The sequence below is a fragment of the Lygodium microphyllum genome, chromosome 24 (assembly GCF_053477565.2).
Source record: "Lygodium microphyllum isolate KBCC chromosome 24, Lygodium_microphyllum_v1.1.10, whole genome shotgun sequence".
In the NCBI taxonomy this organism is placed as follows: domain Eukaryota; kingdom Viridiplantae; phylum Streptophyta; class Polypodiopsida; order Schizaeales; family Lygodiaceae; genus Lygodium; species Lygodium microphyllum.
This window is the reverse complement of record NC_141158.1, coordinates 118,073,261-118,093,538: the sequence shown is the minus strand read 5'-3', so window position 1 is coordinate 118,093,538 and position 20,278 is coordinate 118,073,261. Positions and strand designations below refer to the sequence as shown.

Genomic DNA, 20,278 nt, shown 5'->3' with positions numbered 1-20,278 from the left:
AAATTTGCACCAACCCTTCTTGGGCTAGAGACAGAGAATGCACACCATTGCTTTCATGGTTTCCTCTTCCTAGGAAATTTTCTCTTCCACTAGCATGGAGGCTTTCTCTCATGAGGCAAATCATGTAGTATCTCTCTTGATGCTGTCATGCTAGTGATCTACCTTGCTCTTTCAGTCGCAATGCTTCATCCTCATCATCATGGTTTTTGGTACCATGTGAAGACCGACATCAAGCTCCACTTTTTCCTTCGACATGGACATCCAAGGTTGAGAGGGGGTTCCTACCCTTCCATGGTAGTCTACATGGTTCGGTACTTGTCTTCGACATTGGCCTTCCTTCCTTGTACATTTTCTTTGCATTGCATGATTTCATCGTCTTTATAAAGGGTGCTTGGGCAAGTGAACAATTTCTCCATGAGGGACATTGTCCAAGTGGCACTTGTTGCATTCACATTTTTATCGTATTGCATACTCTTTGCATCTCAGTGTGCGGAGCACACCTAGGTGGATCTTGAGGGGGAAAAGGGTTCAATGTGGTTCCATTTGCCTTTGTAGGACTTGGTAGGCCATTGGACAGCTGACAAACACCCTTTGTCCCATGCCTTGTCCTCTCCAAGGTGACTACTTGGACTCCCTTGGTAAGATAACGATTGCCTTTGTAGCCTTGGTAGGCCACTAGGTAGCTGGTGTGCACTCTTTGCTCGATACCTTGGTTACTTTGGGGTGGGATGTCTGGGGAAAAATGGGTTTGAGCTTCTCTTCCAGTCCTTTCTTCGTTCCAATTTTGGGCGTGAGAGGGGGTGTTGAGCTAACAATTCATTACCCATTGATCAGCTCTTTAAGACAGCCCCAAAACAGTAAATTACTGAAAGTTTCATTAAACAAGGGGCGGTTCGAGAGAGTTTTCTGTTCCCCACATCTAAAACTCTAATTTTGTGAGGATCCTCTCATGTTTAAGAATACACAAGTTGCCCACTATTCAAGCCCTATCCTTGTGTGCAGGTTTCTTGCATCTACGCGTAGATTTTAGCCATCAGTTTCTATCTATCAGCCATCTAGCCCCTACCGATTGCAGCCCGTCTTCCTTCGGCCCTTGACAACCCGTCTACAGTTGCTGCCTTCGTGCTTGGAGCTTTCAGCCTGCTGCATGTGCTGCCTACCTGCAGCTGCCAACAATCCATGTCATTTTTCTAGCTGCAAGTCTTGCGTTTTCAGCCCTTGGAACTAGGCGATAGGTTGGTGCCTTTTTTGGCGATTGCTATAGTCTTGTGTTTCGTTGCCTACCGGCTGCTTGCATCATCTCCACCCCCTTTGCTGTTGCTTGGCTTTTTACAGCCTCTTGTGATCAGCATTCATCACTTTTCAGCAGCTTGACATCTCTCTTTGGTGGTTGCAGCATTCAGGATTTTTCGGTGAACATCACACTTTGACACTAGTGTTCTACCCTTGAGCATTATGCACGCTAGTGTTTGTGTTTGTGCTTTTTCATTGTGAAGAGTTTTGCATGTCACTGTTTGAGTCCTTGCGTTTCAATCGTGGTCATACTTTTTGTGTTTCTTGAGTGCGAACCCTAGCATATCCTCATAGCTTTGAATTTACTCAGCTTGATAACAAATTGGGAGTGCAAATGTTAGGGCAAGACATTGGAATCAATGTATATAAAAGGTTGAGACCTCATAAAGCTGATCAAATCAATTTGGAACTGAGATTTGCATATATAACAAATTATTTGTAGCATGTAGCAATGTGAGATTGGGATCAGGTTTTCAGCTTCAATTTGATCGAACTTAGCACATATTCATCTTTATTGCACTTAGGAATGTGAATATAGAGATTTGTTGGACATTTGGTTAGGGTTGTTGAGAGCATTTGAGGACATCACGTTGTAGATAAGTCTAGCTTGACCCAAGAGCAAGGCACATGGAAATCATTGGCATTAGGAGTTGTGATTTTAATTGTAGGTCATTTATGATTGTCATTAGAGTGAGAAATGAACTGATTAATTTTAAATAAACTTCATCCAATTTTTTAATTAAAATAATGAACTTTAAGTTGGATATCTCGAGCTCTTGGCATGGTCACAAGGGTAGGACAAATGAGCGAAAGATATAGTGTGTAACTTTCATTAAATCGAAAGTTTGCACCTTAGAATTATGTTCAGTTAGAAGTTTCGCCTAGTGAGTAGCTTTAAAATGCAAAGCAGTCCTCCAATGACTTAAAACAAGTGTTTAAAGTATCAAGCAATGTCCATGTGATTTAAACAATCAACCTCCTTGTATTAATGTAGCTGAAAACATTTGTGGGATATTAATGTAATTAGAAAGGTATGTGTTACCTTTTGCAACCCTTCTCTCTCCTTCTTGGCAGCCTATATCCTCATTCCTGGTGGTTGGGATATCTTGTTTTAGTTCTCCTTCTCTCTCTTGGCTATCAAAAATGCAAGTATAATATGTGTGGAGGTTGGAGTAGGAGCCTTTCATCTTCTCTTTGTTTGGGAAATCATTTGGGTAGTTGCATATCTTAATTATTAGCAGCATGTGTTGTGGTGGTTTTTGATGAAAATTTCATCCAAATAGGTTTACAGTTCAATGGTCAAGTTGTGTAGGACATAGGTTGGTCCGTGGTCAGCTCCAATAGTTGAGAGCGAAATATTAATTAATTATTTAATCGAGGCTCTCATGTGTTGATATTATAAAATCATGCAAGTATAGTATGTGCAACATGTGTGGAGGTTAGAGAAATAGCCTTTCTTTTTCTTTTTGTTTGGAGAATTAATTGGGTAGTTGCACGACTTAATTATTAGTAGGTGTTGTGGTTGCTTTTGTGAAACCAGCGTTTCTCCATGGATAGGGTGGTAAATAACCTGATTAAGCACTAATTACAACAAGCATAAAATTCAATTAAACTAAAAATGTACATTTTACCACTTTAATCTTGGACATTGGACATTCGGTTGGTCCCAAAAGTGGTACCCCTTGCGGTATTTCTTTATCTTATATTGCAAATGGTAGGAGTACAACTAAGATCCTTTGATCTCCTTGGCTAATTTAAGTGTCTATTGCTGTCAAAATAGACCATCAAGCTTCCAAAGCAATTTACCCCTTGGTTTGCTTGGGGATTAGCTTTCGCCTTGCTCCTTGAAAGACAAGTCTCATATTTGATATTGGTTGGTTGGCCTTTTGAATTTCCTTGAAATTTCTCAATTTTGACAGTTCAAATTCAAGATTTAAGCTCTTAATTTTGAGCATGCATTCCAAGGTGGTTGTCAACCGTAATTTTTGCTGCAAATTAGGATTTACAGTAGAGTTTGATTGAAATCTTTTTCTTTGATGGCTCAAATTGCTGAAAATATTGAGATAACTCAAAAGACAGCTGGGGGATGAAAGAGAATGATGTAGAGAGAGACATTTCAGAGTTTCATCGCAAGAAACTCTGAAAAGTTGCTACTATCCTACTCAAACAGCCATGGAAGCTGTCACCTATAGCTTAGGACCACCAAAAAGATTGTTGTTTCCTCCTATTTGCTATCGCTTGCACAAGAAGAACCTTTGGCTACTGTCACCTCCTCTTGGAGGGCTCCAAATTAATGTCATATGCTCCAGGACTGATCCTTGGTGATTGCAAATCACATCAATAGCCTCTCCTTGCTCTCTAATAATCTTTTCTCTCCAATGGTTGGAATAGACTTCAACTAGCTCCTAAAACGTTTTTTCCACTTGGGCAAGTTTTGCCAAGTGGCAGCCTTTTAATTCCATTTTTCAGCATTATCCAGCTTATTTAATTAATTTTCAGAATATTAATTTTGAAAATTAATTTAATAATTATTCTAGTACTAAAAAAATCGATTCCATCAACCATCAATTAAATTGGCTAAGCTAATTTGTCTTCGAGGTATCCCTGAGCAGTTATTCACCCTTAGATCGAGATTAGTTAATTAGTTAATGCTTAGTCACTAATGTCACCATTGACATTACTGGCCAATAAATTGGTCTAGGCCCAAATTCGACACTGGGTATTACATAGTACTTGTTAGACATAACTTATTACAACTTTTGCCTTTAGCACCCCATTGTATTGTTGGGGTCCTTGGTTTGTTGCCATGAAATAATTGCCATGTGCATGACATGTGCCTAAAAACCTTGCACATTTGATTAATAACTTAATTAAATGTTATCGGCAAGATTAGAGCATCTCAAAACTTCACGTCTTTGTGAAATTTTGGTCTAAATTTCATCCAAATAGTTTAAAGTACAATGGTCAAGTTGTGCAGGACATGGGCTTGATGGTCTAGGTGGGGTGGCTTTTAAGTTATCTGTACTTAATTAATGTGAAGTTGGCATTGTATACAAACATAAGACTCACCAAAACCCACCAAGGAAAATCGGAACCATGGCATGGCGCAAGAGCAGCATGATTGAAGATGGATGGATAAAGATCATCATGCAAGCTTGCTAGTTTACCGGGAGATGAGGGAAAAAGCCAACGAATTGGAGTCTTTCCCAAGAGACCATGTCCTGTTAGGTAAACACAGATATGTCTTTTGCTTGTTGCAGACTTGATGAAATAGATTGATATCTTTTGGAGCCTTAAAAAAATGAATGTTTCATTATTGTATTGAGCAAAGGGGACTGAATAACATCTTGAGGTGAAGCTGAACCCTTTATTATTAGGATCCCAACTACCTATAGATAACAGTGGCGAGATCTTTAAGGAGAGAAAAGCCTTGAATAGAGGTCAGAGGGCAGGGTTCAATAGGTTGGGAGCCAAATATTGATTAAAAATTTAATAGAGGCTCTCATGCATTGCTTGTAGGTCCATTTGACCTAAAGGATGTGATTGGATCTGAAACCATCCTTCCTCTCGAATAAGGTGGTAATACTTGATCAAGCACTTAATTACAACAATCAATAAATGAGCATAAATTGAAATACACACTTTACCTTAATAATATTGGACAAGATTGGATACAAGTTGAGATTCCACAATCTCCTTGGGTGATCCAAAAGCCCCTTGCTGTACCAATAATCAGCAAGCAAATTTGGCAAATTGCCCCTTGATTTTCACCCAAGACTCGCTCTAATCGAATTCCAAATCAGCCAAATACTGCCTTGAATTCACAATGGATAGGTTGGCATCTGAAATCCTTGAGAATTCCACGAATTTCAGGTGCTGATTTTAGTGTACAATGCCTTTGACCGATGGGACATGTCTTGATGTGGTTGTTAAACCCTAATTTTTGTAGAAATTTAGGATTTACAGCAAAATTCTCCCTGCTGTCCCCCAAATTTGGTAGAGATCTGCTCCAAATGGTGGAGAAATGCTAAGATAACTTGAGAATGGGTTGGAGAAGGTGAAAGAATGCCAGAGAGAAAATTCAAAGTTTCCACATGGGAAAACCCCTAAACCTGCCCATAGCCTGCCCTGATCAGCATTAAATGCTGTTGCATGGACCCTCTAGGATGTAGTTGCTTGCTGCTGAATGCTGTCACCAGCCCTAGATGACCCTCAATTCGCTATCCCCTATTGCAAGTTGGCTCTTCTTTGTTGTTCCTTGCCTCCTGTGGCTGTTTTCATTGCAGAAATTGCACCCTCTCCCTATATCCTAGCCGAAAAACTAAATTGAATGGCCTCTTCTAGCTCAAAAAACTTTTTCTTAGGTTGCATGGGTATTTGCGCCAAGTGGAAGCCTTTGTTGGTCCTTAGATTGGCATTAATTAATAAATTAATGCTAGTCCCTAGTGTCGTGTCACCATTGATACGTAATGGCCAAACAACTGTCCTAGGGTCAAAACCAACACAAAACAACCACCAAAGCCTAGTTGGAATAACTTCACACATCTTTTGCCTTCGATACCCACTGCACTTTCAGGGTCCTTGGCTTGTTACCGTGAAACAACCGCCATGTGCAGCACGTGCTAAACAACATTGCACATTTGATCAATAATTTAATCAAATGTTATTGGCAAGATTAAAGCAGCTCAATATTTCACGTCCCCATGACATGATCCCTTCCACCTATGGGGTGACAATGGCATGATCAAGCATCACCTACCAACACTAGTCAACCATGCCAACCACCATTACTTTGAAATGACTTCTACATAAATAAAACATAATAAACTTTGTGAGTGAATTGGGCTTATATTGCCTTTGTTTCCCCCCTTTCTCTTGCGATTGCTCTCTCCTACCTTCCAACACACCACTTACTTTACTTGTCCATCTATGCACCATGATATCACATGCTGTAGCCTTTGCACGATAATGGTGTTGTAGGCCACCAGCAATATTTAAGGGATGTGATGAATTATCCTCCGATCTCCATACATATGCATGGAGCTACTTTCGATTCAAGACAACATACAAAATGACCAATACGTGTTCCCTAGTAACAAAGTATACTGCTGTTACTTAATATATTCTCAATGTGTGAGAGTAGAGACTCTGCTTTTGAAGAACATTCCATATGAATGCATTTGTGGATGAATGTTACAGACGTGCACATTTTAATGCATATGAATGCATCCATTATGCATGTTAGTATGTAGATTTTCATTTGTATACCATGGACAATGATAAACTTAGGCATGCAAATGCATTTGTGTTAAGATGCACACCTGTTGTTGTATTGGTTCACTTAGGGTAGGTGTTGAAGAAATACAAAATGGTACTGAATAGGAGGATATGTTTTTCTAAATGTTCATTTGTTGTGATGGCCAAGCAAAAGTCTCTATGTTCTTTTCCAAACAGCCAAAGTCTATATTCAGGGATGATTTCTTTGTTGTAATGGTACAAGGAAGAGCTTGAGGTAGATGTAAACAGGAAGTTGTTTAGTGCTCCAGAGATATATGTGTCTACTGCATGGGTTAATCCTTTTGCTTGCATAAGCAATCAGTTGTAAAGCGGAGTTTTTCCATACCATGTAAGGTAGGCAGTTTATCCAAGTAACCTTTTCTCTGATTTGGTTCAGTGGCACGCGGATCAAGACCCGCAAGCGAAATATAGCAGCACCTTTAGATCCTGCTAGCTTTGCGGATGCAATTGTGCAAGTCTATCTTGAGCATGCAGGAGACCTGGTATGATCCACTATGCCTCCTACACATACCATGTATGCACGAGTCTTTTTCACTTGATTAAGATCAGATTTGAATGTTTGCAGGAACTTATTGCCAAAGATATTGAGGCCTCAGATCTTGATTTTTCAAGATATGGTGAAACCTTCTTTGAGGTAGTCATCTTATTCACTAGCTTCACCATGAAAATATGTTTGATTTAGAATATAGAGCGTGTTTGTTTTTGCCTTCTATTTCATTGACCTTCAATGAACAAGTTGATTCTGGTTTTACTTTTTTGTTTAGAATTGGTGCAAATTTGTTGAGGTCTCTTATCTTCAAACTTTGTGGAGTACATGTAGGGCTGTGCATGTGTTGGCAGCATACATGCATACATGCCAGATGTTAGAAGATGCCATGGAATGTTCTAGATAAGACTCATACTTGGGGTATCCATTTTATCATATTATCCATGTAGGGTTTGACCCTTGATCTTGAACTATATGAAAAAGTTGATTTTTGCACACCTTCTGGGAATAGTGTGGATGACTTACCAGAAAATGATTTTTCTAGCTCTAGGCCACTGATGTAGGTTGTAGACAGCAACATTTCTTAATAAACAGCTGCTAATGAGGTGGACCTAATAAGTACAACAACAGACATTAAGCCACATGTTCACACACTAACAGATTCTGTTACCCAAGTACTGAGTGCAGAAAGCAATCTGTTCAGTAATAAAACTACTTGAAAACCTGTAGCAAGTGAGAGAGCTGCACTACCTGGATCCCTGCACAGGGGTGCTAGGTGCCTACTACACTTGTTTGACTGGGATAGGGGTCCTCTTAAGCAGTACTAAGTAGTGAAATGGTGAGGGAGGACATGGGACTTCTGACAACTGGCTCAAAAAACAAAAATATAACATGTTAGAAATGGTCTTGGCAGCTAGGCTATGAGCTCCACAGCAGTTCCATGAAGTGAGGAGAACTATAGCAAGTTGGAGAGATGATAGAACACCAAACAAAAGAGGAAATCGATGCGTTGCTACAATAGACCGCAACATATTCCTCTAGATGACCTTTTAGCCATAGAAGTAGCTTTTCAAAGAACGAGAAAAAAGTTAAAATGGGGGGAGGGTGCTTCAGCATTTGATTCACCCTCCCCCTTAATTCCAAATGAATTTTACATAATGTGAATGAAAGAAACGGCTCATGATTTCAACCCACAAATGTAGGCCAAGTAAAGTTAGGTCATCTTTTAGACACCTAGGCATTTAATCACACAAATCGCTTATTATGCTCACAGACATTACATTTACATGTAAGTTTGTCTGTCCAAATAGGTTTTAGAGATGAGGAGTGCTTGAAATTCTATTTTGGCTTTTTAACACATGCTTCTGACTAGCCATTTGAATGAACAGTACCACAGATCTAATTTCTTACCTGGAAGCTAATTTTTTATAAAGGAAGAAACGATGGCAATCATGGAAATTAAGTTTTCCCATGGAGGCCATCTTTGAAGACTTGGCCATTGAAAGAATACTCAAAATGGTACACATGATGCTTGCCATGGTTGAACCGGATTATTTGAGAGGTCCATGAACATCTTCTAAATAGGATCAAGATAGTTTTTCCATGCATCTCAAGTGAGACAGTAACATACAAGGGACTCCACAGTAAGGACAACTCATAACACATTTTACTTGTTAGGGTGAAAATAAAATGAGAAGAAAGAATTTAATTGGTTTAAGCATAATGAGGGAAGTGTAAGTTCTGTTGTTTTTTGTTGTTACAGGTTGAAGTGTTTTATGGCAGCTGTAATAGTACTAGTTCTTCACATTGTCATTCATTATTTTAAATAGTTTCTTCTCCCTGTACAATAATGACCAGTAACAGGTTTCTGGTAAGGTGTGATATGCAATTTGAGTTTTTGTATGAATATGTGACCAGGTGGTGTTCAATGGAGGTCGTAACCAACCAGGAACCACAAAACCAGAAGAAGGGGAACGCCAACCTTACTCCATTTTGAATTGTGAGGCTTCAAGGCAGAAAATAATTCCACATGTGCTCTATATACAGAAGATCATTCGGCGACGTCCTTTTATGATTAAGAGTCTTGAGAATGTCATGCAAAGGCAGCTCCAATCCATGGAACTTTATGGTCAAGATGACCGGAAGAAGCTTGCCATTTTCACTGCAACAACTTTTACTCAGAAGCTTTCAGGGCTTCCTCCAGAAACAATTTTTTCTGCAGTACTGAAGGACAGTCTTGTTGCTAAAGGGACCGTGCTTGGATTTATAACTGATTTTTTCAAGGAGTATCTTGTAGAGAACAGTTTCGATGATCTTATAGGTCTGCTGAAGCGTGGGAAGATGGAGGATAGGCTTTTGGATTTTTTCCCGATGCAAAAACGGACTATTGAGGCGTTCACGGAGCATTTCAGGTTGCCAAATTTTGTCATAGCTAATATCTTTTTGAACAGCTGGTGCATGTATAAATGTTTTGATAAACAGCAGCTTATTTAATACGATGTTTACTTTGATCTGTATGTCTCTTTTGCAGCAAAGAGGGATTAGGTCAGCTTGTGGAGTATAACAAGAAAAAGCTTTTTGATGTGAAGCTGAAAGAATTGAAGACACATTTGACTGATCAGATTTCAGAAAATGCTGACATGACTGAATTGATTGAGTCCGTCAAGCAACGCTGCAAAGAAGCTAGTTTGCCAGACATAGATGTGGTACGAACTGTGTGGGAGGCTCTTATGGATGCAATTCAGTGGTCCGGGAGAAATCAACAGCAAAATATAAATCTAGCTTTGAGACAGGTTGGTCCTTACTGTGATCAGGTCTAAGCAAAGATGTTTGTGTTATTGAGTCTGAATCTTGCTTTCTGTGACAATAATGCCTTTCAATGCTGTATCTTTTTTTGATCAGATTAGCAGATGGGTTTCTGAGGCCTTTATTTCTTTTGCTTTGTGCTAAATGTACTTGTTGTGACTCAGCTCCAAGGAACTTTATGGTCGTTTGTATATTATTTGCCTGCATGGAACCACTAGTCTTTGTTTCTGATGATGGATCTGCTGATATTGCTTTTTCGTTCTTCATTTGGATCGGGGTAGAGATGGATAGTTGACATGTCTTAAAAATATGAGTTCATAAGAAAAGAATCCTACAAATTTGGAATTTGGGTGTAAGGGTGTCTTTTCTGGTGCTTGATGTCATGTATTTTGCACAGGAATCCTTCTTACTGTATGGAGTCATACATGATGTAAAACGTTTTAGTGCTTCCACTGTGCATAAAAGTAGGAACTGTGGTTTTCACAAGAATGGAAACAGGTCTTGTTGCTGTTTTCCAAAGTTCAGGATTTACTTGTAGGGGGAAGGTAGGTATGTGGTGCCAACTGAAAATCTCTATCTATAAAATGAACATAAGAGTGGGGGTTGTGTTCCTGAACCATCATCTCATTGAGGGTAGGTAATAAGTGAAGTTGGATGATCTGGCAAATGCTGCAGTGCATTATGTGGTTATGTTTTGATCTTCCCTGTACCTGTTTTATTGCTCAGGTCAAAACCTGGGGAAAGTTGCTTGGTTCCTTCACTACTACTGGGAAGCTTGAGTTGGAGCTCATATATACAATCCAGACTTACTGTTACGAGGATGCAAAACTGATGAAGTTGTTTCCTGAAATAATACGAGCTTTGTATGATCAAGACGTCCTTGCAGAAGACACTATTCTAGCATGGTTTAGGAAAGGTTCAAACCCAAAAGGAAGGTATACATACGCATGGTTCATGGTTTTGTTTGTCTTCTGCTGCTCAACATCAGTTATCCTATCTGTGCTTATTGCTTGTTGGAATGTTCTTTCAATGAACAGGCAAACCTTTGTGAAGGGTCTGGAGCCATTTGTGAAGTGGTTGGAAGAAGCTGAAGAAGAAGATTAAGGAGCTAAACAAAGCAATTGTCTCTATTGATATCAGATGGAGCCTTATTTTTCCTTTCTTTTGTAACTTATACATTTTAAGCTGTGTTCCTAGTAACAGTTGAGTTGTGTGCGTGAGAGCTTGAAGTTGTTGACAAGAATTGATACTATTTCTGATAAATTACTGCTTGGTAAAAGATTGAATAACCTATTGTGATCAAGATATGGGAATCTATAAGACTTCGTTCTTGAAAAGGAATGGTGTGTATCCTGTCCTTCCAGGCAACATGTTTTCTTTTTTCCATTGTTTTTCTCTTGTATGTTTTGTCTTTTTTGTATGAAGGTAATCAGAGCAAGTTAAGTTGTACTTTATTAACATGCTGATGCAGGTTTTTCATGTGCCTGATTTGAAGTTATTAGAGGCATACATTTTACTTTTCCTATTTCAGTCTGCCACTGGTTTTAGTTTTAATGTATGATAGTCCTTCAATTCAAACATGTGTATATAAATTTTGTATTTTGTACTGTTATCATTTATCAGGAAGCTCCAAATTGTATGTGTAGTAGCTAGTTGCATCTGCATTCATGGCAACAGAAACCTCTGTAGGGACCCAAAGCATTATTATTATGCAGCATTTCTTTACCACCTGTCTATGTGCTGTTTGTGTTCCTCCTCAGATTGAGTCATAATCATGTGTCTTCTCGTAAGCAGATTTGGGCTTGATTTTCATTTTCTCGCTTATACATCTTGCAAAGCTTTTCTAAAAGAACGATATTCACACCTCGTGGGTGTAGCGTTTATGTGTGCTAGTGAGTGCGATTGAGGACAAAACTCAAGACAGTGTGAAGGTGCCTAGTTGACATGTAACAGCTTGGCATATAATATAGAATACCTTCTTGGATTTTGTTTGCTTGCTATGAAGGTGGTAGCCATCAAACCCTTTTTCAACAGCACCCAGATTTTAAGTGAATTGGCATTTGCATGAATGCTATTAGAACTGTGATGCAATTAGTACATTGCAATGGTCTTGTAATATGTTTGGCCCAACGGTTGGTTGAACCTCTCACACATTGCTTTTGATTTTGGTGGCAACATTACTATTGAGCATGTATATTTCTCTTCTTTTTAAGATTGGGGAGATTCCTAGCCATGAGTTGTGCATGCATTGAATTACACAGCACTAGAAAGGAGTGCATAAATCCTAGAAGAAAAGGGCTAGAAGCTGTGGCATGTTGACGCTGCCATGTCTGGAAAAGCTTGGGGAAAATTGGCAGCCTTCATTATCCAACTATGTGGCCACAGAAAGACAACCCATTTGGGGGTATAGGGTGGTGCAAGCCAATGGAAGCTGTCTTGGTCTGTTAAGTTGAAGGTCCAATAACCAGACTAAAATTACTAGTCCCGAATCTTCCTTAAATCATCACAAATCAGAAGTGCCCTTCCTCTCCACTTACATTATGCCTCTTTAAATGATGTGGCTCATTTTGTTCATGAAAAGACGAAAAGGAATACTCTTATACCTAAGCTGATGACTTGGAAAATATCTTGGAGAACTTCCTAATAATAGTTGGTAGAAACCCTAAATAGGGTGTGGGGATAATAAAATGGATACCATATACATGGTCCCTCCTTCCTCGTTAGCCTTTAAGTTGAAAAATAGGCAATGATGAAAGGTGATGAATTTGTTGCTTCTCACACTCATCCTCATAGCTCTATTGCAAAGGATGAACACCACCACTACCAACCAAACTAGGATGGTGGATATCTTGTCAATGAATTTGATTACTTTGGTTCAATCAACCAGCCTAGGGCTCATTTGCATACAAATTAACCCTCTTCTAAACCTCCAAAATCTCATTGAATTTGTTGTCCATTGATCAAATTTACATCAGCATTCATTGAACTCAAAAATAAGTTGGTTGCAACCATAAATGATCTCTCGACTATTAATAATAGCTAATAACGCCAAGGAGGCACTAGCCTATTGCCAAGACACGTCCATGTAATGCCACATGCAATCGGAAAATGTTAGATTACAAATGTATGTTGTAATTCTTTCTTTAGCACTATGGAAGCCCTAATCTTGACATTCTTGTTCCCAGTCTTCGATGATCTTGCAAATTTAGGCCATGCAACTGTACCATTCCTAGAAAATACAGCCAATCAGGTCATCCTATTGTTTAGATGGTTTTCTTGTTGCCTCTTAGCCCAAAATTGATTTTCTCCACCCCAAACAACTCAAAATGGCCTCATAGCCTTGCATGGCCTCTAAACTTAGGAGATTGCCAAGTTTCCTTGAGACTTAATTTCCAATCGATAATAATTAAATAAATTGAAAAATACATGGCACTACCAAACTTTAGCCTTGCCTAACCCCAATTTTACCATCACTCTTTGAATATAAAAGTAATGAAACTTCCCACAAACCTTAGTCTACGGCATTAAATTATTTAATTTTCTAATTACCATGGCACCACAAAGCAATTCTCAAAGGGTTCAATAACCTTGACTGAGATATGATCTTATATACCCCATTAGCACTTGTCCTTAACTCTTCTGCCAATGTCTCCCACTATCCAAGCTAACATTATCTTCACTATAACACACATTTCACTTAATCTCACATGTACAACATGTACACGATAAGTTTCCAACATAAGTGTATAGAGATCGTTAAGTTAAAAATTCACATCCTTGTGGTGGCATGTATTCTAGTATTATACAATGTACAATGCTCTCAGCAAAAACCAAGAATATTGCAAAATGTTTATTTTTTAATGAAATTTAGTTAATTAGTTCACAAGCATTACATCTATTGTTTACATCTATTACAAATCATCAAACCATTTAGTTGTTACATCATGCCATAATGATTTTCTACTACATGAAAACCCTTGTAAATATATACCTTCACAATAATGATAATATTCATGAAAAATATTGTATGCCAACCCTTGTAACAATACCAATTAACAACTGTATAAAGAAAATCCTCAAGCCACTTTGATTTGACCTAGACAAGAATTTCATTTTGGAAGATGGTGTAAGACTAAGTTTTGCTTTGTTGTCATTTCATTAGACCCTCATGTGATTGTTACTTAGTTGAGTTGGGTAGAACAAAAACATGCATGCATAAGCTTTGTGTGTTTGTGGGGGGAGTGGGTATGAGATCGTTTGTTAGGGTATCTGAAAAAGGTTGCCCTTTAAACTTCATTGGTACATAGATGATGATGATGATGATGATGAGAGAGAGAGAGAGAGAGAGAGAGAGAGAGAGAGAGAGAGAGAGAGAGAGAGAGAGAGAGAGAGAGAGAGAGAGAGAGAGAGAGAGAGAGAGAGAGCAAAGCAACAGCTATGGCGGATGGAGCAAGAGAGCAAGGGAGAGACGTCGTATGAGGGAACTCCAACAATCACAATGTGTGATCAGCCTTCCCTTATTCAATAGTTACTGAAAGAATAAAGAATAAAGTGACAGTGATGGGCACCCAATACCTGCAATGCACATGTGTGGTCATGGTGTGTGAAGTAAATACAAGGCAGCATAGACATATGCACCTTTACCCCCAACAACCTCCCACTTAAAGGCGATTGTGCCTCTAGTGAAGAGAGCACAAGAAAAAGTGAAAGTACAAATGTACATAATGTACAATAAGATGAGGAATAGAAGCCATCTCATCCTACGCCCATCATCTTTCTAAGAAAGATAAAATGTTCCACTAAGAGACTTTTAGTGAGTAGATCTGCTGCAAGATTCTCGTCAAATCGAGTTCAACAGACTTGTTCTCTACCACCTCCTAGATGAACTATAAAACCTCAATGTGCTTTGTCTTCACATGAAAGATTGACTTTTTGGTATTTTTACCCAACTGATTAACACTTATAGAATTTGAAAGTAGTGTAGAAGTAATGGTAATACCAAGGTTTGTTACTAGATGGCCTAACCATAGGGCCTCCTTGCAAGCCTCAGTGGTTGCAACATACTTTGCCTTTGGAGAAGATAACGTTGTGCATTTTTGTACCTTGGATATCCAAGAAATAGCAATTCCAATAAAAGTGAAGACATATCCAATGGACTTACTACTATCTGCATGACTTGCATAATTGGAGTTAGTATAATCCACGACTATAGAATCCTGACCACTATAGCAAATGCTTGTATTTGTAGTGTCTTTTAGGTACCTTATGATACCCTATACGACATCCCAATGTCGCCAAATAGGTGTAACCATATAGTGTGCCACAACTCGCACTATAAATGCTATGTCTAGAGGAGCGGCTTTCATGGTATACATCAAACTACCCATTGCGAATGCATAGGGGATCTTGGTCATCTCGTCCTTTTGCTAATCTTACTGGGGATAATCTGACTGTCTAACCTTTACATGGGAAGGTAAAGGATAATCAATAGGCTTAACATCCAACGTATGGAAGTGCTCAAGGATCTTTTGTATATAGGGCTTTTGTGACAAGTAAAGGAGTCCCTTAGAGTGATTGCGCGTGGTGCGCATGCCAAGAATATGAGGCATGTCCCATGTCCTTCATCTCAAAGCTCTTCTTGAGCTGACTTTTCAAGGTATTTGGCTCATCATGAGCCGTTCCAACAATCAATATATCAAGACAACTTTCTTACATAAGGACTTGCATGATGAGATTTATATGTAGTAACCTAAGGGCTTTGAGGAAAAAGGCAAGAAATACCTAGCGTGCAAGTTAAAAAAGAGCCTTCATAGCCTTAAGCAGGCACCTATGGAATGGTACCACAAGTTTGATGCTTTCATGCATTCACAAGGATATATCTGTAGTGATATGGATTCACATTTATACACTAAGAAGGCCAGTGATGGTAGCCTTATGATTTTGGTACTCTATAGATGATATCTTGATTGCTGGAAGTACTCATGATGAGCTGGATGCCTTGAAATGTTAGCTTAGGAAGAGCTTTGAGATGAAAGACATGGGACAGACCTCATATATTATTGGATGTGCATCACACACAATCACTCTAAGAGGCTCCTTTACTTGTCACACGAGTACATCTAAACAAGTACCAAGATAATAAGGCTATCATTATGAGCCTTCTTTGTATAGAGATACATATCCATATCAATATGTGTACATCCCTGTGAATGTATGAAAATATCAAACTTATACCATTCCTTAGGTGCTTGCTTAAGGCGATAAAGGCTGTTTCTCAACTTGCACACTAGGTGTTCCTTGCCTTTTTCCTCAAAGCCCTTAGGCTACTACATATAAATATCATCATGAAGGTCCTTGTGTAAGAAAGCTATCTTTACGTCCATCTGATAAATGTCCAAATCTAACAGAGTAACCAATGTTTGTACCAAGCATAGGGTAGTCATCTTGACCATAGGAGAAAGGATCTCATCAATCTCAACATTGTGCTCCCGCTTAAAACCCTTTGCAACTAATCTGGTCTTATATGCTGGCTTGGGGTGTCCAAGGATACTCTTTAACTTGTATACCCACTTGCATGGCAAAGCACACTTTCCACTAGGCAAAGGAACCAAATCCTATATATAATTTTTTTTGCAATGAGTCATACTTTGATTGCATGGTCCTTTTCCAAGAGTGACTATTACCTCTATACATGGCCTCATCATAGGTAAGATGCTCACTAGAATCTATCACCATAACATAGTCCATGGAGGGCGCAAACTGATTAGGTTGATGTCTATCTCTAGTAGATTGTCATAAAATAGGCTATGGGATGTGTATATATTGTCCAACATCATGATCATGGCCCACTTGAATATTAGCTGTGCAGGTTGTTTAGTTGGTTGTATGGTAATAGGAGGCTCCTCCTAAAATATCACTCTACGTACCTCAACTACCTGCTCAGCCTACTTATGCATCTTCTCCTCATGGAAAACAACACCATGCCTACAGATGAACTTCCTAGCTTATGGATTCCATAGGCAATTGCCCATGTCACTTGTACCCCCAAAGCCAAAAAAGATATATTTCATTGATTTAGTATCTAGCTCATTGTGCTTGTCCTTAGAAATATGGCAAAAAGCCTCACATCTAAAGACATGCAAATGAGTATATGATGGAGATTTTCTAGAATATACATTCTCTACAACCCGACAACCAATAGCAATGCATGGGGATCTCTCTATCAAGCATACTATAGTAGTAACTGCCCTAGCCTAAAAATACTTTAGTAAGCCTACCTGGATAAGCATATTATGAACTCTCCCTGGAATCATCCTATTCATGTGCTTTGCAATACCATTCTGGGGTGGGGTGTAAGGGGTGTCAATTGATACTTAATACCTTGCTCATCGTAAAAGTCTTCAAATGCTTTACTGATATATTTACTTGCATTATCTAATGTTAGCATTTCAGCCTATACCCAACCTATACCTAGATTGGCTTTCAACAAGAGTAACTCAACGTTGAAAGGTAACCAATACATCCGATTTTTGCTTTATGGGATATGCCCAGACCTTAGGAAAATGATCATCAATGAAAGTCACAAAGTACTTCACGCCACCTAGTCATTGATAAGGCATGGGACCACACACATTAGAATGAACAAGAGCCAAAGGCTCACCCATGTGTGTAATGCTAGACATATTATGAAAACCATGTGTTTGCCTACCATAAAGACAATGATCACATGAATCAAAACATTTGTAGTAGTCAAGGGACGAAAGATATTACAAACAAGAAAGAGTTTTTATTATTTTCAAGGACTTGTGTCCAAGGCAACGATGCCATAAAGATACATGTAGTATGCCAGCCACAACCAAGACATGGTCAATAGATCTAGATACAAGTAAGGGATAGAGGCTACTAGCTTGGCACCTCGGATAAAGACAAGATTCCCATGGGTAATCTTCCACTTAGAACTATCAAAATATGTTAGATATGATCAATGCCCCACCCTCATTAGGTGCTACCAATGATCCATGGTGCTCAAAGTTGTAAGGCCCCCATTATGAGGAGAAGCCAAATGTGAGCCCGGACATTGGTTGAGTCCTGACTTGTATATCAGATGAGGTCTATGTGACCGGATGGCAAAAAGGTGACTGTTGTGGGTCTAATCTTTGGGTTAGACGGAGTGGTTAAGCTGGTAGCAACTCGAGGCACATTGCATTGAGTTGCGCCCGATGGTAAAGGGAATATTCCCTGGCCGACTAGTGGAGGCTCATATGGTAGGTCGTGGTCAGCAGGCCGACCTAATGACCTTCACATGCTATAAAAGCTAAACCCCTTCGCAGCCATCTCTCACTCATCTTTCACCCAGTCAGAGTTGTTGTTCCAGCTAGCCTTTAAGCTCTTCACCTATCTTCTGTCTAGATCGCCATCTAAGCTTCACACAGTGGAAGCGCATGGGTGGACAGAGCCATCTTTGTATCAGTTGTTTGAAGTTAAAGAATTTACTGATTCTCCTCTTATCTGTTGTGTACTCTCTATCTCTTTCTCAGATTCTGTTCGCTGCGCAGTGTAATATTTTACATGGTATCAGAGCCCAGGGGGATCTAGAGATCGGAGAGCGTGCAAGAGGTAAAGGCTCCAACAGCAAAGAGAAACTATGTCGACTTTCGGAAGCGGTGCAGGAGGTGGTGTTGCTGTACCGGCTATTCAAACACTGAGGATTCGTCCACGAACCTTCAGCGAAGGCAAGTTAGATGGTACAAACTACACCTTGTGGAAGTTCAAAATTACAACTATCCTTGATTCTTATGAGCTTCTGGAGACTGTGCTGGGGACTGACGCAGAACCACAGCCTACCCCCGATCCATCAAATCCTAGTGTGATGATTCCTCCGAATGCAGATCTTCTACGAGCTTGGAAACGAAGGAATACAGATGCATTGTGTGCCTTAGTTACAAGCTGTTATGACAGTGTTTTGACTTTGATTCAGCATACAACCAAAGCTTCAGAGGCTTGGAATGTACTAAGGAGTCAGTATGAAACACGAAACCAAACAAGGATTCAAAACTTAGAGAATCAACTAGTAGCGGAGAAGTTTGCTGAAGGAGAGACGGTTGAAGCATTCATCACTCGGATTAAGAATCTGCACGACCAGATGGCTGGCACTGGGATACAAAAGACTAGCGAAGAGCTAGCTCGAAGGTGTCTTCGGATTTGTCCACAAAAGTTTGATGGACTAGTAACTGCCCTTAATACTCAGGTGAGACCTCAAGCTTTGACTTTTGAGGAGTTTTGTGCATTATTAATGGAGGAGGAGTTGAGGTTGAAAGCCCGAGAAGAAAGCAACAATGGAGATGTTGCATTCTCTGCCAATGCAAAAGGCAAAGGTGTTTCCTCCACCAAAAATGATGGTGACAAAAAGAAGAAGGGCGTCAAGAAGAAGTTTCAAGGAGAGTGCTTCTACTGCAAGAAGAAAGGACATGCAATTGCAGATTGTTGTGTCAAGAAGGCAGATGAAAAGAATGGTACCCTTAAAAGTAAAGGGAAAGAGACAGCCAATACGGCTGAAGCAGAGTTGGAATTATTCATGGCGACCATTGAGGAAGTGTGCTCCTCAGCGCAAGAAGAATCCACCACTGACTCATGGGTGTTGGATAGTGGGGCCTCCCGTCACATGACCAACAAGAAAGGTCTATACAGTTCTATGCAACCTCTACAAGAATCCATCACTGTGACGGTTGGAAATGATGCTAAATGCCCTGCTGTGGACACATGTACTATTTCTTTTGTTGCTGCAAATGGTGAAGTCAAAAAGCTTTCAAATGTGTTGTATATTCCCGAAATCAAGAGAAATCTCTTATCAGTTGATGCCATAACTGATCTTGGTCATGAAGTGAGGTTCAAGAAGATAGGTGCAAAAATTATTGATAGTGCTGGCACAATTGTTGGCAAAGGAGAAAGAAGGAACAACTTGTATGAGCTAAGTACTCTTACAGCCACCGCTGGAGTGGGCACAAGTAAGCTTTGGCATGAAAGGTTTGGACACATCGGATTTGTAGTATTGAAGGAGATGCAAAAGCAAGGTATGGTTGCTCACCTACCTACAATAACTGAATTGAAGGAACCATGTGAAGCTTGTATAATGGGCAAGCAATAGAGAAAGGCAGTTCCACAAGAAAGCAAGAATAGAGCACAGGCTCCTCTAGAGTTGGTGCATGCTGACTTGTGTGGTAAGATGCCTACATAGGCCTTCGGGGAATCTTCTTATTTTATGTTGATTATCGACGACTATAGTAGGAAGATGTGGGTGTACTTCCTTCGTGATAAGGCTCAAGCTTTTGGTAAGTTTAAAGAATGGCTAATACTTGTTGAGAATGAAACAGGGAAAAGTGTGAAGAAATTTAGAAC

General features: G+C 39.5%; 1 protein-coding gene across 1 annotated transcript in view; it reads left to right on the top strand.

The window, feature by feature from the left end:
* Positions 1–11,220, top strand: part of LOC148015562 (uncharacterized) — a 34,734-nt gene extending 23,514 nt beyond the window's left edge. The window contains exons 3-8 of the mRNA XM_087665068.1: positions 6,968–7,073; positions 7,157–7,225; positions 8,996–9,489; positions 9,609–9,870; positions 10,610–10,818; positions 10,921–11,220. Of these exons, the coding sequence (XP_087521194.1) occupies positions 6,968–7,073; positions 7,157–7,225; positions 8,996–9,489; positions 9,609–9,870; positions 10,610–10,818; positions 10,921–10,987 (1,207 nt within the window). The 3' untranslated portion in view covers positions 10,988–11,220. The remainder of the gene's footprint in view (positions 1–6,967; positions 7,074–7,156; positions 7,226–8,995; positions 9,490–9,608; positions 9,871–10,609; positions 10,819–10,920) is intronic.
* The last annotated feature ends 9,058 nt before the right edge of the window (positions 11,221–20,278 follow it).